This window comes from Solanum dulcamara, chromosome 9 (genome assembly GCF_947179165.1).
Source record: "Solanum dulcamara chromosome 9, daSolDulc1.2, whole genome shotgun sequence".
NCBI lineage: Eukaryota > Viridiplantae > Streptophyta > Magnoliopsida > Solanales > Solanaceae > Solanum > Solanum dulcamara.
In genome coordinates, this window is record NC_077245.1 from 10,861,753 (window position 1) to 10,883,979 (window position 22,227).

The 22,227-nt window shown below is 32.1% G+C and overlaps 3 protein-coding genes across 6 annotated transcripts; all 3 read left to right on the forward strand.

Annotated features, from left to right (window-relative positions):
• Positions 1-4,131: 4,131 nt before the first annotated feature.
• LOC129903936 (uncharacterized) lies at positions 4,132-8,678 on the forward strand. Of its 3 annotated transcripts, XM_055979457.1 has the most exons (3): positions 4,132-4,373; positions 6,778-7,884; positions 8,165-8,678. In XM_055979457.1, exons 1-2 carry the CDS (start codon positions 4,218-4,220, stop codon positions 7,858-7,860), a joined length of 1,239 nt encoding a protein of 412 aa, XP_055835432.1. In that variant the 5' UTR covers positions 4,132-4,217; the 3' UTR covers positions 7,861-7,884; positions 8,165-8,678. The 3 variants fall into 3 exon arrangements, with proteins under 3 accessions (XP_055835432.1, XP_055835431.1, XP_055835433.1); XM_055979456.1 differs by having other exon boundaries at positions 6,778-8,678; XM_055979458.1 differs by having other exon boundaries at positions 4,205-4,373; positions 6,792-8,678.
• Positions 8,679-12,364: 3,686 nt separating this feature from the next.
• On the forward strand, positions 12,365-14,955 carry LOC129904293 (uncharacterized). The gene is made up of 2 exons (XM_055979839.1): positions 12,365-12,578; positions 12,968-14,955. The coding sequence occupies exons 1-2, from the start codon at positions 12,402-12,404 to the stop codon at positions 13,481-13,483; spliced, it is 693 nt and encodes a 230-aa protein (XP_055835814.1). The 5' UTR covers positions 12,365-12,401; the 3' UTR covers positions 13,484-14,955.
• A 2,136-nt stretch (positions 14,956-17,091) lies between these two features.
• LOC129903206 (uncharacterized) lies at positions 17,092-22,064 on the forward strand. 2 transcript variants are annotated; one of them, XM_055978709.1, is made up of 7 exons: positions 17,092-17,228; positions 17,401-17,520; positions 17,881-18,013; positions 18,172-18,275; positions 20,402-20,573; positions 20,677-20,817; positions 20,894-22,064. In XM_055978709.1, exons 2-7 carry the CDS (start codon positions 17,480-17,482, stop codon positions 21,872-21,874), a joined length of 1,572 nt encoding a protein of 523 aa, XP_055834684.1. In that variant the 5' UTR covers positions 17,092-17,228; positions 17,401-17,479; the 3' UTR covers positions 21,875-22,064. The 2 variants fall into 2 exon arrangements, with proteins under 2 accessions (XP_055834684.1, XP_055834685.1); XM_055978710.1 differs by having other exon boundaries at positions 17,149-17,291.
• Positions 22,065-22,227: the final 163 nt, after the last annotated feature.

The following is a 22,227-nucleotide window of genomic DNA, read 5'->3' on the forward strand; positions in this document are numbered from 1 at the left end:
GAAATTTATATTGATGGATCATGGATAAATGTCATCAGTAACCAAGGAAGAAAATCATGTGTAGCACTGGGAATATTAGTGGGACAGCCACATGATTAAAAAAAATCCTATCTAGTGAACACAAGTTCTGATTAATATCTCAAACTTGCAAATCATGGACCAGGTAAGAACAAGCTAATTAACTATCATTTGCAGAAACAAATGCATGTGCTACAAATTAATTTGTCAAGCATTTGACTAAGGCTATTGTATTCCCTTTTTAAGACACAATGGGAGGTATTGTGCCTTTTTGCCTTTTCTTTTCATCATTTCTATTTCCGTTGTTTTTCACATTTGCCTATATTGAGGATAATGTAACATAAGAAAGAAGGGTGAAATAATCAGTTCACAGTGTTGATTAAACTGTGAAGATGGTTAGTTATAATCAAGTAATTAGTTAGAGTTTGTACCTCTTTGAGAATTCAGTGGCAATTCTTTATAAGACATATAACAAAAGAGAAAGAGAAATACTTGCTTCAATTGTATTTTCTGAAAGCACCTAAACTTGAAAAGATGACCTTTTATTTCTATTTCCACTTATCACTTCACCAAATAGTTGATAACAACAAAAACTGAACAACAACAATGTCAATATGATGGCTCAAGTCTCAAAGAGGAAAGGTAATCTGATTAAGGAAATCCATTTTTCCCAGCTGAAACTAACAATATTGGATAACCAACAGAGTTTCTAAGCTCTTGCATGTCAGCCAAAAGAACTAAGAAAATTGAAAAGCTTCTATTTTCCTGTCCTGATGATGTACAAACCATACAAGTCAGGCAGTTCAGCTTTGACAAGCAGCACATTTCACACTTGCTGAAAGCCAAAAGCCCAAAATCATGGAGGACTTATGAGGGTTTATGCTTTCTCATTTCTTCTCCCAATTTCACACTTGCTGCAAATACTAAAATTATTGCATTGTGTTAGTGTGACATTTTAATATTAATAACAATATATAGTCATCTTCCACATTATGTATCATGTTTTTGTCCATTTGTGGGCATTATATTTGTGCCTCTTTACTCTCATCAATTGTGGTAGAATATGGTCATTAGTTATTAATAACTTTTATAGTCACCAACTCTTTATTTCACCCATCATTCTACCTCTTTATTCTTATAACTTATAACATTTGGGTCATTCGTTCACCCAATTTACTACCCATTATCTTTCTATTCATTGCAAGGAAGAATTCCTCCCTTATAAATAATGATGATCTTCGCTTGTATTGAGAAGAACAAGGCATGTACAAGACAAGAAAACATAGAGTGAAAAAGATGAGGAGTATTATATTGTGTTGAGATTAGTGTAGTGAAAGAGAGAATTGAGACCAAAAAAAAATATTCCAAGTTTTTAACTATATTCACTATATAAAAGAGAATATTTATACGTTAAAGAAAGGTGTTTCTTTTGTGGAGCTTTGAACTCTTCAACTAATTCGGAGTTGTTTGAGTTGTACAACGCCATTGGGTTGTTGTATCCTGGAGGGGACAAGTCAAGAGATGTATTGTTGGATCGGTGTAGATTATGCCGCAATTGACTTGAATGTCCTTAAAGAGAGCAAGATATCCTTGCCTCAGCCTAAATATATTTTTTATTCATTTTTGTCATTATATTTTTCAACTGTAATTTATTGTAGTTGTGATATATTACACCAACACATTATGCTATACAACAACAACATACCTAGTGAAATTCCACTAGTAGGGTCTGGGACACATTGTGTTATGTTAAACTTATATAAAGTTAAATAAACGACACACACATGACAATTCAGAAAAAATGTCATAAATAATTCCTTAACTATAGGAGTAGGTCTAAAATAGTCTCTTAATTAGACACGTATCGGATAAGTATTTCAACTATTTAAAAAATTATCAGAATTGATCTCTTAACTATAACTTATCGGTTTTAGTCCCTCAACTATATATTTACCAATTTTAGTCCTTTAAGTATTTTAAAAACTTATCATGTTTGGTTCATGTCCATTTTTTTATATAAATAACGCAAGTTTATATTAACGGAGTTCATGCCTCAGTGAAATTAAAATTTTAACCATTTTTTTCAGTTGTTTCTCTCTCCCGCTACTTTTTCTTTAAATTACTCTTATGAAAAAACCTTAAACTCAACGATTCAATATAATATTCATGAGTAAAGGAAACATAAGTCATAACTTTATTCGATGGAAGATAAAATGAAGCATATTATTGCTACTAATGACTTGAATATGCTAAAATTTATTATAAAACGGAAAAAAAATTATTGTCCCTTAGGTGTGGTGAGAGATTTATTTATATTTAATAGAAATAAATTTTTCGCAATGAGAATAAAATTATATGTTCTTTTCTCACATATTTTAATTCTAAATCTTGTACCCAACGACTTTATTAAAGGGAATTTGTTTAATTTTTCAGAAGTTGAAATTTATAAAATGGTAGATTTACTTTTTTTTTAATTCTTTTTTTTTTAATTTTAAAATAGATCGATTTTATTATTTTCTTTGTTTTATTTTACGTAGAAAATTTTGAGTAATAAGATCAAATCTTTTATTTTTCTTTTGTATGAAAAATAAAATTAAAAAAAGTTTCCGCTGATTATGAACCGTCAACCGCTAAAGAAGGAAACATAGCATATTTAAGTCATTAGCAACAATAATATATTCATTTTATCCTCCATTTAATAAAATTTGGACTTAATTGTATCTTCTTTCTTCACTAATTTTATTTTGAAGCGTTAATGTTATTTGTTCTTTTCATAAGAGTAGAAGGAAAGGGAAGCCCGTTGCACTAAAGTTCTCGTTATGCGCAGGGTCCGAGGAAGGGGCCAACCACAAGGGTTAAGGTTATTTGTTCTTTTCATAAGAGTAATTTGATAAAAAAAAAAAAGGAGGAGGAAGAAAGAAACAAGGAAAAATTACTTGATTGAGTGTTTTTTAAAAATTAATTACTGATTTTAGCGATTTTTTTATTTATTACCATTTATAGCAATATATAGCAATATTATGATAAATCTACACTTGTATTAAAAGTGAATTATGCATACAATATAAATGTATTATAAGTGTTTTAAAATATATATTATGTTTGTGTAGTAAGAAACTAACATAATGTATTATAAGTCTATTAAAATATGTGATAAATGTATTATCCATTTATAAAACTTGTATTATATATGTTTTATAAATAGTTCTCTGCAATATGTATTAAAACTGTATTATAAATGTATTATAAGTGTTCAGTGAAATTATTTTTTTATTGCTATAAATGGTAAATATTTTCTTAATATTGTATATTTATGTAAGTTTCCCAAGAAACAACTAGGGGTGGCAATTGAGTGGGTTGGGTCAAATTTGGACGGGTCATAATGAGTTAAGACAACAATTGGGTCAAGACCCAACCCAATGCAAATTAGTTTGAGTCAAAATGGATTAAGTAATGAGTTATATAACGGGTCAAGACCCAACTTAATATAATTTTTACTAAACTTAATTATTTTATTTGTTCTTTTAAATTATTTTAGTACATAATAAAATTATTATTTTTTCTTTATTATGGTTATATATAACATATCAAATTGAAAAAGAAAGTTTTTTAAAAATATTTTAATAAAATTTTTCATTAGCCAATTCAGATTAGATATCAACCCATTTTTTTATGGATTGGAGTGGGTTGGATTGAAATGGGTTGAGCTAATAAATGGGTGGGTCAATAACCAACAGAAACTCAAACGAGTTGGGTTGGACAGGTTGGGCTTGATTTTGCTACCTCTAGAAACAACTGAAAAATAGATTAAAGATTTATTTTAGGAAGACATAAGTTTCGCTACTATAAATTTAAGTTATTTGTATATTAAAAAAAAAGGCAAAGATCAAACTTGATAAGTTTCTTAATACTTAAAGGACCAAAATCAGTAAGTATATAATTAAGAGACCAAATCTGTGAATAGTTAAAGAATTAAATTCGATAAATACACAGTTAAAAAATCATTGTAGACCTATTCTTACAATTAAGAAACTATTTATGATATTTTGTCCGACAATTCACATTATATATCCAATTTATATAAAAAATTGAATAAATGACCCTTTTCGTTTTTATAAATTTAACCATTTCCATACGACAAAATAAGTAGGCAACTTAACCCTTTTCAATTGCAAGCTTCGGTTCTTCTTCTGGAAACCATGTTTGCTCGAACATCCAGGTTTCGACATACTGGCAACTATGGCTTAGCTTCGTTGTTACCAAAAGCTATTTCCGGGGCTCATTTATTTGAAAAGTTTCTCTTTAGCTCAGTTGGATTTGCTAAAGACGATGAAGCAATTTCTACTACTACCAAGGTAACCCCACTTGAAATCTTTGAAAATTTCCTATTTTGGTACCAAGAATTTCATTTTTATGTAAATTTTGCTGCTATTCTCAGTACAGTAACCCTGAAAATCAAGATTTGACATGTGAAAGGTGTAATCTTTAGATTCTAATGTGATGCCTAAATTGGATTTTCTTTGACAAGTATTTAGTGGTGATGGAAAATGTGGTTAAAGATAGAGTGAATTCCCTCAAATGTGCCCCCCTGTGCTTTGGCAGTGGTCAAAGTCTGGTATTTAAGTCGAGAAGGGTAGAGGAGTAGGCCTATTTTGGAACTATGCACCTATAATAACTTTGGGAATTCTCAGTTTTTAAGGGGAAAAAGTCCTGAATGAAAACAAAAGAATCAAACTCAGTATACCTTCTTTTTTTTTTTTTTGGCCAAAAGAGTGAGGAAAATATTGAGTGTAAAGGAGGTGAACAAGAAGAGAAGTCATATGGTGTACAGAATCAGATTTATACAGGATTTACCCTGCCTTTCTGCACTATATGTATGAATAATCCAAGAAGAGAGTGATTAAATGTTGACTGTTGTGTTTGTGACTTCCTTCACATGATGTGGTTCACCACATTGTTGCTTCTCCGTCGAATTCGCCTTTTCATTCGTTATGATGTTAGAACACAACCTTCCTGGTTCACCGCTTGCCGCTTGGTCATTATCAAATTAAAATACGAGCAATTGTTTTAAAGCTAGAGTCTTTGTTGTGGAAACCTAGCAATTCTTTCTTGCTTTTTTCTTTTGACTTCCGTTTCACCATTTTGCTTCGTCTTAACTGTTGTAATATTGTGGGATACTCAGCTTTACTTTGCTACTTCTACATATAGACGTTTAAGTGGCGTATAATTTGTGTATATGCTATCACAACTTGGCCTTAATTATTACTTTTTTTAAAAAAAAATGGTAAGGTAATTTTATACAAATCGGAGTACCAAAGAGATACGTAAAGAGTACAAAAAGTTGGACTTGTGTAAATCTACATAATAATGGACTCTAACAAGTCCATTAACTTTGTCCGGTTAGTTACAAAAATCATTTTTTACCAATATAATTTTAAAAAAAATTCCCTAGAATATATCTTCTATTCCTTTCAAGCCACACTTCCCAAATGATGCGTAGAGGAATGAATATACATATCTTCTTCAGCTCCTTGTTGACATTTTGTGACTGCGAGACTTAAGTAAACCATTCAAAGCAAAACTATGTTGGGTTAGTTATACTACTTTCCTCTAGATTAGAAAAAGTCCTCTAATTGAATATAATATTAGAAACCTTACCAACAATAAATTGATGACTAACACTGTTGAAAGTATGAGAATTTTAAACTTTATTTTTTCCATAACAGAGAAACCCCCAGGGGCTAGTGGCGCACCGTTTGAACTCCGTGGATAGTGAGCCTGCCATTGCCTTCTGTTGTCCCCTTTGTTTGTTTTCTCCTTTCTTCTTATTTTGTGTCTTCTATTGCTTTTGTTATTATCAAGAGCTATTTTGAATTTTACTTTTCATATCTAAGAATTTAGAGTTCCTGAATTATCTACAAAGGTAAAAGAAAAATATATAAGAGAATCGAAAGTCGAATTATCCGAAATTGACTTCAAGTTCTCTGTGGTGTAATAATATTTCATATACTCATTGTAATTTCACAACTTTAAGTGATTTGTTCTTTAGTAATATTTGCATGTTATTTAAATACTCCGTGTAATATTTTGACTTAAAATGCTTCTTATTTCAGTAAACAAAAGATTTAAAAGTAAAAGAAAGTAAGGTTAAATTTTTTAAAGTAATACGATACTTTGTTGTTTAACACTGTAATTCATTTGGTGGTTCTAGTATTTCTTTTAACTGAAGGGAGGTCCCTTGAATATTTTCGATCTAGAGAGGAGTTTAGTGTAATTGACTCTCAAAAGCTTGCACATGAATAAGCCATCGATGCTCTTGAACTGCCATGTATCCCTTATGCTTCAGCACTATGTAGTGCAGTTTTTACATTTTTAACAAATGTAAATTGCACGTCTTCATTTTAAATGTTTCATCAATTTTGCGTTCAGAATTTGTTTTCCAATAGTTCCAGTTTCCATTTGAATAAATTGTGTATTATTATTCTTTGATTGGTATAAATTACGTAGTATTTATTGATCATGAAACCTTTCTTGTCGTGAAGTTCGATCTCCCGTAAATATGGTTCAAGGAAATACAAGTTTGTTCTCTCCAAGTAAAAAGTGATGTTGAATTCATGATCCCTTGTTTCATGGTCTAAATCAGCTTGTGTATATTATATTATTATCATTACCATTATCATTTATCAATGTTTGTGCAATGTTGTCTTATGAAATTGTGCTTTCAAAATATTTAAGTTTCGGTACATTGTCATTTGACAGCTTTTTTTCATTAGTGGATCATGGTCTCAGTTTTGCTACTCAACAAATGCGACCGTTCACTCTCAGAACCCTCTCTTGTCGGATTACCTCATCAAATCACTGGGATTCTCCAGATATGAAGCAAATAATGTAGCTGCCAAGTTGAACAGTGTGAAAGCTCCTAAGAATCCTGATTTGGTAATCAAATTCTTTCAAGAGATGGGTTTAGAACGGACAGAGATCAAAAAATTAGTTTCTATTACACCGAGACTGCTTTTTTCTGATGTAAACAGAACCCTTAAACCCAAGCTTCAGTGTCTGCGAAAAGTTAAGGTATCTGGATCTGACCTAGTTGATTTCTTCCTAGCAGACGGAAAGGCTTTATATAAAGTAGTAGGTTCTCATTTGAGGACTAATTTGGATTATCTTGGGAAACTAGTTAGTAGTGAGGAAACTTTGGTTAAACTTATAAAGAGATCACCTAGTTTACTTGCTGTCAATTGTCCAACAAGATTTGAACCCAAAATATTGTTGTTGCAAAATTTTGGTTTTTCAAATGCCAAAATCGAGAAGCTTATACTTCAGAAACCACGTATACTTTTGCAAAATTTCGAGTGGCTAGAGGAGATATTGCACAGAGTTGAAAAGGATTTACAAATTTCTCCCAAATCTGGAATGTTTATTTACGGAGTTATTGCTTTAATTGCACTTGGTAAGTCAACAGTGGAAAACAAAATGGGAGTCTTCAGGAGTTGTGGATGGTGTGATCTGGATATAATGACTGTGTTCAGAAAGCAACCCCTCTGTTTGGTTACGTCAGAAGCTAGAATTCTGCGAGCATTGGACTTTTTCACGAGGGTACTCGGATTCAAACCGGAATATTTAATTAATTACCCTGCGTTTCTAATGCTTAGCCTGGACAAGAGAGTGATTCCTAGAAATGAAGTACTGAAAGTTTTAAAGGAGAAGAAGCTGATTCAGGAAGTATCTTTTTCTCAAGCTATGTTTATATCTGAACCTAGGTTTCGTTCAAGATTCGTGCTTCCTTACAAGGATGAGGTACCTAATCTCTATGAGTCATATGTGACATGCGTGAGACGTTAGAGACATGATGGTCGGTCAAATGAGGTGTGATTTTCATCTTTATGGTTCATACTCATGTCTTTCAGTCAAATGAATTTTGTTTCTTCAGGTCTTTACTGTTTTGTATTTGAAGTTACAACTATTAGTTCCCCTGCACTGTGGTAATTTCATTTTCTCTGTCCATCCTGCTTATATTCGTTTGATCCTTTTGAGTTCCGGACTAAGCGTGAATTGAATAATCTTGTTTCTCGCTATATATGACTACTCGTTGAATCCTCTGGTTATTCTTTTGCTCTACATGTTTTCCAACTTTTCTTCTGGGCAGAGTGCTTGTTTGTGGACTCTACCTAGACTGCAGATTCAACAACTAGTTGCAGCATGTTAAGAGGTTTATTGTAGCAACTGAGTCTGGATTACTCTTTAGTTGAAGATGGAGTTGCACAATTCCTTTGCCTTACAAGACTTGGCAACAGTTTGGTAATAGAGGGACACAGATTTTTTAAGTTCCTTTTGTCTTCCCATCGGGTGTTCAGTACCTACATTTGGATTCCAACTAAATCTGGATTTGCGCCGGTAATGCCAGAACAATATTGGTGTCGATACAATGAGATGGAATTATGATTTGTTTTGGGTGAATTCTCATGTATAACTTAGGCCTTATTTGTTTGCACTTAATGAAGGTGTTAAATCTTAATCATTCAGATTTTAATGATTAAGTCGGTTTGTTTTCAAGATTTGAATCTTAATCATTCAGATGTCAGTCATTAAGTCTGTTGTTTTCAAGGTCTGAATCTTAATCATTCAAATTTTAATCATGAAGTGTGTTTCTTTTTTTTTTATTTTACAATCACTTAATGGATTTGAATAGGTTTGAATGAATAAGATTTATAACAAAGTCTTAATATCATTAAAATCTTTATTTAAAAATTTCTACAAATATGACAGTTCACCGTCATTCCATCTACTTTTCACCCACCACATACAACCACTATCAATCACTACCACCTGCTATCTAGAACCATCTTCCTTAACCCAACCACAACTATCACTAATTACCACCACCTATTATCCACAACCACTATCCGCAGCCCAACCATAACTATTATCAATCACAAAAAATCATTCGTCATCACCATTAGCCACCAATAACAATCATTACCACCAACCATTACTATATTCACTAATCACTGTCAATAATTGCCGTCATTAGTCATTATTATGTATCGTTAACCCCCATTATCATTCACTAGTGTCATTAGTTATCAGTATCATTCTACTATAAATTATCAATTGCTATCAACAATAACCATATTAATCACTAATACCAACCACTATATGATAATACTACTCATAACCACGATTATCAGTGAACATCATCCAAAATTGGCACATACAATTACAAGTCATTACCACTAATAATTGCCATATAAAAATTTTAAAATATTTTACTGATATAATATTAGATCAATTCTGTATTTTATTTGAATTTTATATTTATGATTTTTTAAATAAAGATAATTTTTATACATTCAGATGTTTAAAAAATAAATAATCTTAACTATTTAATATTCAGATTTTAACGTAACATCTTAATATTTAGATTCATACATCTAAATCTTAATACACATTTTAATATTCAAATGTGCATTCGAATTCAAATATTTTAATCTTAATAAAAACAAATGAGGCCTTAATGGTCGATTTTTGATAGAGCACCACAACAAAGTTTTTAAGTTGAATAATTTAGTATCTTTAATACTTGAAAATTGTGGAAGTTGTAGACATTTTATAACCTTCTAAGATGAAAGGGAGTCATGTAATTTATTGTTTTTTTTAAAAAAGAGTTATTATATTTATTTAATTTAAGAACAAAACATTATTATTTTTTAATTTTGAGCTTGAAAAAACAGAGTATTTTTCTTCTTTCTTTATCATATTTCTTTTTGTAATTTTGAAATGCTGAAATGATATATCCCTCTTGTTTTAATTTATGTGATTTTTTTATGGATTCTTTTTTATAATTAAATAGCAATAATTTAATTTTAATTTTTTTATTTTCAATTCTTAATAAATTTACTTATAACCACGCGAATATTCATAGTAAATTAAACAAATCTTTTTTAAAAAAACTATATGCACAATCAAACGCATCTCATAAGACTATACAAATGATAAAAGTCATATATAGGTATACTCATAAGTATAAACTTTACAAATGATGTATAACTATGACTTCTTTTTACCAAAATCACATAGTTATGCCTTTTAACCAAAAAAAAATCACAGAACTTTCATACTCTTAACACAAAAATCACTACTGTTGGAAAAGTAACTTATAATGGATAAATTTTTATTCTTTTTATTATTTTTAATTTTAAAAATGCAATTCAATCAAAAGAGAACTAGCAACCCAAAACTCATATGCAGAAACAAAATAAAAAATAGGAAAAATTACCTAAATACACAATTTATTTTATCATATTCTCTAAAATTTGCTACCATTTGAAAAATTTACAAGAATCTCTACTCTTTCCTATAAGTGATGTATCAGGATGTCAGATACATCACTTTACACGATATATCGGTCGGATACATCATTTTCGGGATGTATCAGGACGTCAAATACATCACATTCAGGACGTACGTGATGTATCCAGATTTCATCAAAAAGAAGAAATTTCGGATAATTTTTTAAAAAGTAAAAATAAAATGTAATTGAGAAGAATCACTATGACATTTGGGTAAAAAAAAAAAAAAAATACTCACTGCGGTTCATAATATTCGACACCTCTTAGAAATTATTTCACTCAGAATTAAGAAGAATCTTAACTAAATTATCCTTGATTAATTATGCACGTATTCAGGTGAAATTGTTCACTCGGATCTTCTTCTTCTTTTTTTAAATAGGTTTATATTTATTAAATTAAAATTAAAAAGTAAAACATTTTACCCATTAAAAGTTGGATTTTTGTGTATCTATGACGAAGATTATAACTCGATCTCTAGATATACTATTTTATTTGTTTACTTTTATTTATTCATTATATTAAAAATAAATATTCATGTTTATTTTTTTGTTTAAAAATTAGTACTTAATTTTTAATTTACTTTTATTATTTCTCAAAATATGAATTTTGTTTATTATTTACATCTTGTTTGGATGGTTGTTACTCGTTGTATTGTATTTTATTGTTAGTTTAAATACAATGTTTGTTTTGATTGTTACTTAAAGTGTATTGTATTGTATCATTTAAATCAATCGTTAGATAACAACGAAAAGATCCATTTTATGTAATGACCGATTTGGTGTGATCGCGTCGTTGCCATATTAATTTCTTCTCATTTTGTCTTTATTTTTTATTTAATGGAAAAGGGTCTAAATGCCCTCAAACTATTGAAAATGGTACAAAAATGTCCATCATCCATATATTGGACCTAAAATACCCTTCACATCCACCTTTAGGTCTAAAAATGACATTTTTTAACAAAAAAAGAGCATTTTAGGCCCAATAAATGGATGGGAGACATTTTTGTACCATTTCCAATAGTTCGAAGACATTTTAGGCCATTTTTCATAATTAAAATTATGTTAAATAAATTTTAATTTATAATTAATTTTAAATAATTAAATTGTAACAATAGATGACCGCCACGTGTATAAGAAATTATTCAAATTATTTAATTAACATTCTGTTAAATAAATTTTAATTTATAATTGATTTTAAATAATTAAATTATAACCAATAGATGACCGCCACGTGTTAAAAAAATTATTTAATTAAAATTCTGTTAAATTAATTTTGATTTATAATTAATTTCAAATAATTAAATTGTAACCAATAGATGGTCGCCACGTGTTTAAAAAAATTATTTAAATTATTTAATTAAAATTATGTTAAATAAATTTTGATTTATAATTAATTTTAAATAACTAAATTATAATCAATAGATGGTCGTCACGTGTTTAAAAAAGTTGTTCAAATTATGTTAAATAAATTTTGATTTATAATTAATTTTAAATAATTAAATTGTAACCAATAGATGACCGCCACGTGTTTAAAAAAATTATTCAAATTATTTAATTAAAATTCTGTTAAATAAATTTTAATTTATCATTAATTTTAAATAATTAAATTATAACCAATAGATGGTCGCCACATTTTTAAAAAAAATATTCAAATTATTTAATTAAAATTCTATTAAAAGGGCCTAAAATACCTTCGAACTATTGGAAATGGTATACAAATGTTCATCCATCTATTGGGCCTAAAATGCCTTTTTCCGTTAAAGAAAATGTCATTTTTGGACTTAAAAGTGGATGTCAAGGACATTTTAGGCTCAATAGATAAATGAAGGACATTTTGGTACTATTTCAAATAGTTTGAGTACATTTTAGACTATTTTTTTAATTTAATAATTATATTTCCATGGCGAGAGTCCCACAGCTACGCTAGTTCGTTAATCTTTTAATTTAATAATTATACAATACAATGTCATACAACATGAAACAATATCTAACAACAACAACCGTACAAACCAAGTGTTGTTGTTCTCCATTGACTATGTTAGCTCGAATAACTCATGCTAATAGAGTCAAGAATCCACACTTTTTCTCCATCAATACCTTCAGATTTGTCCTTCGCCGCTTCATCAGTGCTGCACCAACCCATTTCTTGGTGGACCTTCTCATTGATTCTCTTGGATTTTCAAGAGAAGAAGCAGTCACAAGAAGCAGCAAGGTAACCCGTTTGAAACCCTCAGAAAACCCAGAAGTTGTGGTCGATTTCTTTCAAAAAAATGATTCTGACAATACCCAATCCAGAAAATAGTCTCCAAAACCCCTAAAGTACTATTCTCTAATGTAGACAAAACCCTTAAACCAAAACTCGAGTTTTTACAAGAAATTGGACTTATATAAGTTTATAATGGAGAATGATTGTTTTTGGGACAAAGGTTTGCATACTTTTATCTTAGAAATTTATTGGGTAGTGATGAATATGTTGTTAAGACTATAAAAAAGGGTTGTTGCTTGCTTAGATGTAATCTTACCAAGACTATAGCACCTAATGTGTTGTTGCTTCAAGATATTGGGCTTTCAGATGAGAAAATTAGGAAGTTCATATTTCAGAACCCATCACGTATAACGCGAAATTGTAGATGGCTTAAGGATTTTATTCATAGAGTGGAGAAGGACCTTGGAATCCCTCGTGAATCGCGCACATTCTTCAATGGAATTGCTGCCATTGTTACGTTCCGTCCGTCAACTTTGGCAAAGAAGATTGATGTTTATAAAAATTTTGGTTGGTCTGATGAACATATAAGAACCATGACCAGAAAGTATCCTTCTTGTTTGAGCACCTCGGAGGCGAAAATCTGTAAACAGCTAACTTTTCTCATGAATGAAGTTGGCTACACGTCAGAGTATTTAGCATTTCATTCTCGTCTATTAACGCATAGTTTGGAGAAGAGAGTGTTTCCAAGATATAGGGTCCTGGAAATTTTAAATGAAAAACATCTCAAAAAAGGTGTGGGGTTATACACTGCTGTTAGCATGATGCCATCAACGTTTATGGAAGCAATTTTGCTGCCTTACAAGGATAAAATACCCATTGCATATGAATCATTCATGAAATGTGTCGGATGAATAGATATTATCAGTTTCAACTTGTTGAGGTAAGCAATTTCTTTATGGCTGTTTTCTAGTATTCTTATTCCGTTTTTGTTATTGCTGTAATTTGATCTTTTTGGTTCCTTTTTTAAAATTAGGGACTATGTCCCTGTTAGACTAGATGCTGTATTGCCATTATCTGATTGTGCAATTCGAAACGAAAAAGTATTCTTTGCTGAAGCCATTGGTAAGTACGGTAGTCTACCACTCTACCTGTCTTGGCAAATAGCTGGCACTAGTAGAATGCATTGAGGTGTGATTCAATCTTGCTTTACTCAAAAGGATCTTGACTTTCTCTTCCTTTCATAGAACCTCCTGTTTTTTATTTTTTTACATGTATAGCCGAGAGAAATCCCCATGAACCAATGGTGCACAGGTTGAAACTCAGTAGATAACGGATATTTTCATGAGTTTTCTGTGCTCAAATCATGTATCTGGTCAAGAAATTTCACTTTGGAAGTGAAGATTCTTAACTTGTTTTGAAAATGCCTGATTGTATGCATGTCGTTTTACTTTTTCTAGTTGTGATATCCTATTGTTGCTTTTTGAATTATGTGAAACGTCTAACTTGGAATAATGGTTCCAAATAGGCTCTTTTCTTTTTTCATTTTTTATATTTTAATTTCATTTGGGATTTGCTGATTCCCTTGTTGAGTCTGTATAGATATCTGTGGCATGTTGTGGTTAAAATCTAAGCATGTTTACACCCAAGGACGTGCCCTAGTAGTCAATGAAGTGGGTTGAGAATCATGAGGTCAGGTTAAGTCACAGCAGAGACAAACCACTAGGCAATTTATTCACATACGTCCTAGCCTTGGTGAACAAAGTAACTTGGTACTTGTTGTTGGTGGGAGGTGGCAGCCACCCTGTGGAATAAGTCAAGGTGTGCTTGCCTGGACACCGTTGTTATCAAAAAAGAAAAGCTAAGCATGCTTTACACCGCTATTTCTGGCATTCTCAGATAAACTAGAGAGTAAGGAATATCATAAGATTCATTTGTGATGAAAGGTACTACCTGAAGGAAATATTGTGAGAAAAGGATGTTGTTGTGCTATTCTACTAGCAAATGCAAAAGACGTTGGGAAGTAGAAGAGCCTGTGTTTCTTTTGTTTTCCACCTAGCAGCATGCAGATTGAAAATAAAACATGTGTTGCTTGGTTAGATTCTCATATTATATTTAACACGCTTCTGAGCCTAAAGTAGGTTTCTCGTTTCTTGTTCATTTAGTTTAGGAGGCAACAACTAAGTTCATTCAGCCATCCAAGGCTCATAGTGAAGAGTTTCAGTTTTACTATCACTTGGACTGCAGGTAGATCAATTATGTAACAAGAAAATAGCAGCCAGAGAGAGTCTCATGTATAACAGGAATTGTATACTATCAGTTCTATTTTTAGGAGTATTAGAAAATGCAGACAGTATATATTTGTGATCAATCTCTTCTTTGTTAACATCAATCTCATTTACCAAATATGGTCTACACACTCAACCTATGAAATCTCACTGGATATGTTGTTGTTGATGTACGTGCTCAAGTGAATACATTACTAGCATCAAATTTGATTCAAAGCTGTGGTAAGATGGTTTAAAACCCTTATTGTGGTCTCAAATTCTCGGTTTTGAGCTATGAGAATGAAGAACGGAGCCTTAACTATGCAAATTCAAATTTAATGGGATTAAATAAAAAAATAATGATTTTACAATAATCTTTCTAAACTAAAAGCCAATAAAGGAGAATGAAACTCTCTCTTATGTATTCCTTTTTCCACAAATTCAAGGAGACGCAATATGTAAAATTGCTGACACAATATGCCTTGTAGACGCAATATGTGCAGAAGACATACAAATTCAAATTTTCGAGAAAATAGAGGAAAAACTCAAAGAGAAAAATACAAATATCAAAATTTTATATACTATATAACTTGATAAACACTTCCTTCATTTCAATTTATTTGACCTATTTTTCTTTTTAGCGATTCTTTAATTTTAATTTTCTACACGACATGTTTAAGACCACAAGATTAACGAACATTTTAGTACATTCGATAGATTTTTAATTTAAGATCATAAGATTCAAAAAATAATATTTTCTTAAACTCCATGTCAATTCAAAATAGACCGAACATATTGAAACAGAGGGTTGCTTTTAATAAAATGGCCACAAAAGTTTATAAACGGGGTCGCTTGGTGTGAGATATGAGGTATAATAATTCTGAGATAAAATGCATCATTTCTGCGTTTGGTTGGAGGTATTAGGTAGTACTTGAATTATCTATTCCACAATTTATACCATAGTAATAGAAAAAGTTATCTCATATACAAGGTTTCTCACTAATAATAGTAGAATCAATAGCGCAAAATAAAAAAGAACGAAGACTATGAATAAACCAATCCAATAAATTCGCCCATTTTATAAGAAATTCCTAATAATCAGGAAAGATTAAACCCAAGCAAAATCCGCGGAATACTTTATTTTGGGATAACTTGTCGCCAACCTTTATACTCCCTCTGTCTCATTTTATCTGGCACTCTTTCTTTTTTAGCCTCGTCCCAAAAAGAATGTCATTTTAATATAATAAAAAATAATTTAACTTTAAAATTTTCCTTTTATCCTTAATAAAATGAATATCAATCACACAAATAGCTAAAGATTATTTTAAATAACAAGTTTTAAAAGTCATCATTTTTTCCTTAAACACCATGTCAAGTGGCTAAGTCAAAGGATGCCACATAAAATCGAATTGTAGGAGTTAGGGGTGTTCACAATTTGGATAAAAACTGATCCAAACCGGAAAAAAAACGAACCAAACTGATTAAATAAAACCAATTTTATTTGGGTTTGGTTTGGTTTTAGATTTTTAAAAACCGACAGTATTTGGTTTGATTTTGATTTGGTTCAAAAAAATCGAAGAAATAATCGAATCGAACCGATAAATTTTATATATATATATATATTATTGTTATACATACATAATATAATAATAATTATGCTTATAAAATATTTTAAAGATCTTATATATTTTTCATCAAAAATTATTTTTAATCTATTTAAGAAAGCAAAAATGCCCAAGACAAAAATATTTATCTTATTGTTTCGTGTATATGAGTGTCTATGACAATTCTTTGTGGGATTAGAAATGTCATTGTTTCTTCCTTCTAGGCCGAAATTGTGAATTTTGAAATTTTATTCATAGTATATTAAGTGATCGAAAGTTTTGTTATGTTAGTCGTTCTAACTATTTTTCATTTTGGATGGATTGTTGTCACTTTTTTTTCGTTTTGATTTAATCATTTTTTATTTTATTTTTGTGTATGACTAATAACTGAATAACCGAATCAAATTAAAAATAACTAAACCTATAAATATATGCTATATTTGATTTGATTTTAAAATTTTAAAAATCAACTAAGTTTGAATTTGATTTTAACATATGACCGATTCAAACCGATCCGTAAACACTTGTAGTGGGAGTAATTTAATTGTAGGGACCCAATCTCTTGAATCTCCTCTTGCAGCAATTGGCCCAAATTCATCATCTTCTAGAGTTGTACATTTTATTTTATTTTTACAGTTCGGAAATTGAGAAGATAAACCTAATTTTAATCCCAAAAATAATTTAAGTTGAAATCCAATAATGCTTAGAGCTTAAGGAAACTGCTTGTTGTGGTCGACATTGAAAGCTTGTCCGCGTCTCATTTGGCTTTTATATTCATAGCGGAGCAGGTTCACTTTTTCTGCGCTGGCTAGAAAAACACATACAGTGTTTTCTTTGCTACTTCGTCATCAGTTTTGTCCTTTGATCTCTTTTTCCTTCTTTTTTTGAAAATATAAATAAAATCATTCTTTGCTTAATCTGAAATACTACCAAGTTTGATTGATTATTTTGTGGTTTTAGGTAAGTCATAATTCATAAGATTGTGTTCCAAGAACTTAAAAGGGTACACAGATATTGAAGATCTGAATCAAATTCTATAATGGATTCTTTCTTCACCAAAGGTTTCAAAGCTGCCAAATGGTAATCCTCAATTTCCCACTTCCCTATCTTATTTGTCTTTTTTTTGAGGTTCTTGTCAGATTTTATGATTTGGGTCTTTTTGGTTAAGGTTCTTATGACATTTTATGATTTGGGTCTTTTTAGTTAAGGGTTATTATGATGCAGATTTGACAAACTTCTTGTTGGGAAAAATTCTAGAGACAATTTTGTATGGATTGAAATAGTGGGGTTTTTGGATTTTCCGATTTTTGAAAAAAAATGAGAGAAAAATGATGCCTTTCTTATATGAAACCTCTATGGTGAAATAGTATTTCATGGGTTTTTGGATTTGCTAAACTTTGTTGTTTGGAAATTTGCTGATGGGTGTCTTACCATTTGCAGTAAAACCCTATTGAAATTGACAATTCCTCGTATCAAACTACTGAGGAATCGTAGGGAGTTTCAGTTGAAGCAGATGAGGAAAGAAATAGCTAAGCTACTAGAGACTGGTCAGGAAGCTACTGCTCGAATTCGGGTATAAACTGAATCTTTGCTTAAATTCCTCAATTCACACTGATATAATATGTGCAAGGCATTGTGCTCTTTGCATTTGAATAGTGAATGGTAATTAAGTATTTTGATAGATGGTTTTACAGCATAATGAGCTTGATTTTCTGATCTTTGCTTATTTAGGTAGAGCATATCATTAGAGAGGAGAAAATGATGGCAGCTCAGGAGATAGTTGAGCTATTCTGCGAGCTTATATCTGTTCGTCTTCCAATCATCGAAGCACAAAGGTAATGAGTTATGTCTGTTGTGTTGAGTAAATTTTTAGCTTTCGTGGTTATATAATTTGTTTGACACCATTAGCAGATGTAAATCCCAGCTATAAGGTTGACCTACTTGTAGTATTGCCTTTTAGCTTATTTTTCTTTTTCCGTTTTGATAAGTAACGTATATTGCTTCCTTGTGTACTTATGCTGGTCATGTGTATCTTTATAGCTGTATTCTTCTCTAGAACGATAGCTCGATTTAACTTTATTCTAGCTGCAATAAGTCAATAAATTGGGTTACACCTGATATAGATTAGGAAAGTCAGTTGAATGAGGTTTAATAATAACAAAAAGGCAGAAATGCTAAAGATCCCCCGAACTTGTAGCTTTTTATTTAGTGAATACCGAAACTATCACTCATATTAAATACCCCAGGAACCTGTTTTTTCAACCGTCACATACACCTACAACTTCCACCTGGCATAGAAACTGTCTACAAGCTCCGCTAGGCGCGTGAGGGAGTAAATTTTTCGCCACATCATATTACTCCAACGGAAAAAAACATTAAAAATTCTTATTTCTCTTTATTTTTTTCCTCTTTTCGAAACATCTCTCTTTATTCTCTTCCTATCTATTCTCCCTAAGCCCTTATCCTCCATCACTTTCAATTTTCTGAAATTCCTCTCTTTGCCATCATTTTCTTTCTTTGCCTATAATTTATTTCTCCTTCATATTTCTGAAATTGCAATTGCTGAATCCATGAATTATAATAGGATGCTTGTGTGCATATGGGTGTCCTCCGATTATGAGAATTTCATGGTCATACGATAACACCGGACATATCTGGACTGTAACAGACCAAGGCTATTCGAGGAAACAAACGAAAATACACTTTAAGAATGGATAATCACTTACTTGATAAGAATTTTAGACAAGATCGAAGAAAAATCCACTCAAATCGAGCAAAAGCTTCACCCAAATGGACTGTACTATTTGAGGAGAAAACATTCAAATAGCAAAGCCAGAAATGTTCAAAATCGACCATTAACTCCAACTATTAGACTTCTAAGGAGTGATTATTTAGAGAGAGTATTTGTGTGAAAGAAAGAAGATCGGGTAATTAGGGTTGATTTGTGTAAATTGGGGGAATAAATAAAAATCTTTTGAAAGAGAGTAGATATTAGAAAGGGTGGGGGTATTATTTATCTACGTGGACATCCACATTAGCCATATTTTCACTGTGTCATGCGCGTGTATACACGATTTAGGTATCTAAACGTAGTAGGTGTATGCGACGGTTGAAAAAACAAATTCCAGGGGGTATTTAATACGAGTGTAGTTTAGGTGTTCACTAAATATAAAGTTACAAGTCCAGGGCGGTCTTTGGCATTTTTTCCTAATAAAAATAGTATAGGATACCAAATGTTCCTCTCTGTCTCCCTTGCTTGCCTCTGGCCTTCTCCATCTACTGCTGCTGTTCTCAACATTTAGTTCCATATCTCCTTCAATACCAAGCTTTCAGATCTACTATATTTCATCCTAGCTGTTGTTTGGCAAGAATTATCTGCACTGTATCTGGATACTTATTCATGGCTAGTCCAATTAAAGAATCACAGTCCTTTAATTTGCTAATTTTCATGTATTCTAAAAAAGAAGTTGCCAACTTTGAAATGTAGTCTAATTTGGTTGTCGAGGTTGTAGGTCGATTAAATGGAAGTATATGCATGTTTCCGAGCATCAGCATGTTTGGTCCGTTTACATAAAGTCAATTTTAGCCAAACAAGGATCAACTGCGGTTTAACTTTCTGCTTATATGACCGGGAAGTATCTAGGGCGTAGAATGAACAATCCATTCTTAAAGAATGAACAATCCATTCTTACTTATGTTATGGGAGTGTGAAACGTTAAAATAATTTGATCATCTACATGAGACCATAAATGTGTGGATCTCTAGTTCCAAGATGAAGCCAAAGCGCTTCATCTTCGATATTTGTTTTAAAGCAAACTGATACTCTTGAACTTGAGCTATCCTGCAATGTGAAGGTTTTCTTTTCAATTCTTAATATTCTAGACTTCTAGTTGAATGTTGTTGATAATTTTTCTTAACTTGAATGTTTGGAAAGAGCTGAACCCCAAACTCTAATGTCCAGGGAATGCCCTCTAGATCTGAAAGAAGCTATTTCAAGTGTTTGTTTTGCTGCACCAAGATGTGCAGATCTTCCAGAATTGCTGCAGGTTCAGATGATGTTTGCTGGTAAATATGGGAAGGAATTCATTGCTGCAGCTACAGAGCTCATGCCAGAGTGTGGTGTCAATCGCCAGGTTACCTTAGTTATCCTTTATGCCATAGCTAAACCAGAAAGAGGAACTGTTACTTGTTTCTTGGTTTCTGATTTATCTCTTTCTTTTTTCTGGTCTCTGACAGTTGATAGAGTTGCTGTCTATTCGAGCTCCTGCTCCTGATGTGAAAATGAAGCTGCTAAAGGAAATTGCGGAGGAGCATCAGCTAGATTGGGATCCAAGTGCTTCTGAAACTGAGCTGTTGAAGTCACATGAGGACTTACTGGTATATAGTTTAGTCTGTACTGGCTTTGATTTTGTCCTCTTTTCAATCATCATGATTTCTTCTCTTTGCTTTGCAGAATGGACCCACACAATTTGTCAGTGGGGCTAAGGTGCCACTTCCCAAAGAAAGGTTTGACGAGGTGCAGCACTCTGCATCAGATCAAGTCTATGATAAACAAACGGAATCTGAGGCTGATTTTGATTTAGATTTTCCAGAAGTCCCTAAGCAGCCACTACGACCTAGTACCGGTGGAGTGTCAGCCCCTGAAATGCTTCCTTTCCCGGCCTCTGCACTATCTGACTCCGATGAGGAGGTAGCTAAATCTTCTGAAGACGGTGAGCTCAAATCTAACAAACAAAATGTTGAGCGAGATGAAGTTTTGCAAGAGAAGGTAGTTTCAAAAGATTTTGGATCAGCTGATACTTTATCTGCACCGGAAGAAGAGAAACAGTTTTTGCCATTCATGGTTCCCCCGCCAAAATCATCTCCATTCTCCTCAACAGAAAGTACCACAACCCAAAGTATTCAACCTCCCTCTACTACAAAGACCAAAGTTGAGAATGACGTAGATTTGCAAGATGTATTGGCTGCTGCCCAAGCAGCTGCTGATTCAGCCGAACGTGCAGCTGCTGCTGCTCGCTCAGCAGCTAGCCTTGCTCAGGTTAGAATCAGCGAGCTTACCAGGAAAAGGAGCGAAGAGGTGCCTGTAAGCCCCAGTGAGAACCCCTTTTATGCTGAGAAACGAGAATCTCACATCCTAGAAAAGCCTCACTTAGACCTCCAACGCCAATTGTCAAACTCTGATCGTATCCCCAGCCCATTGGAACATCAGGTGTCGAATATTCCTCCGTACGACGATTCAACAGTAGGTGATGAGTCTCCCATCTCCCATATTCATCATCCTGGTCAGGGTCTTCACCAACCACAGAGATTGCCTTCCATGGACGATGAAACATATTATTCATATCCCAACCTGTTTAATGCAACAAACGGCTCTAATCCCAGCTCTCGTTCACAATCATTCAAAGATAATATCAGGCCCAGTCATGACAAGTGAAGTGTATTTCTCCTATTCTGCAGGCTCTGGTTTGTTTGTTGGTTGTGAGTTTCAAATTCTCCTGATTATTCTATACCCTTTTGTCTGTAGTACATCAAAGGATCCTTGTATGTTAAAGAGTATGCAGTTCAAGAATTTGCATGTAAGAAAATTTTCTTTGGAGTAATAAATACTGGCAGAAATGATCAAATGTATCACTGAGCAGATCCTGTACTCTGATATCAAAGCATCTAGTGCTTATCTGAACCGTCAGAAAAAGTGGTAAAATGAACCCTGCAAGTGGCCTACTGATGAGATAATTGCCATTATATTGTAGTATGAGGTGATGATAACCACCATAAGAGTGTGAATCT

What these genes read in the sequence shown, in the direction of transcription:
- LOC129904293 (XM_055979839.1), top strand. Translation starts at nt 12,402, where the DNA reads ATGTTAGCTCGAATAACTCATGCTAATAGAGTCAAGAATCCACACTTT. An exon ending in CAGTCACAAGAAGCAGCAAG is followed by an intron (nt 12,579 to 12,967) that starts GTAACCCGTTTG and finishes TTCATATTTCAG; the next exon opens with AACCCATCACGTATAACGCG.
- LOC129903206 (XM_055978709.1), top strand. Translation starts at nt 17,480, where the DNA reads ATGGATTCTTTCTTCACCAAAGGTTTCAAAGCTGCCAAATG. An exon ending in GGTTTCAAAGCTGCCAAATG is followed by an intron (nt 17,521 to 17,880) that starts GTAATCCTCAAT and finishes TACCATTTGCAG; the next exon opens with TAAAACCCTATTGAAATTGA. An exon ending in AAGCTACTGCTCGAATTCGG is followed by an intron (nt 18,014 to 18,171) that starts GTATAAACTGAA and finishes TTGCTTATTTAG; the next exon opens with GTAGAGCATATCATTAGAGA.
- LOC129903936 (XM_055979456.1), top strand. Translation starts at nt 4,218, where the DNA reads ATGTTTGCTCGAACATCCAGGTTTCGACATACTGGCAACTATGGCTTA. An exon ending in CAATTTCTACTACTACCAAG is followed by an intron (nt 4,374 to 6,777) that starts GTAACCCCACTT and finishes GTCATTTGACAG; the next exon opens with CTTTTTTTCATTAGTGGATC.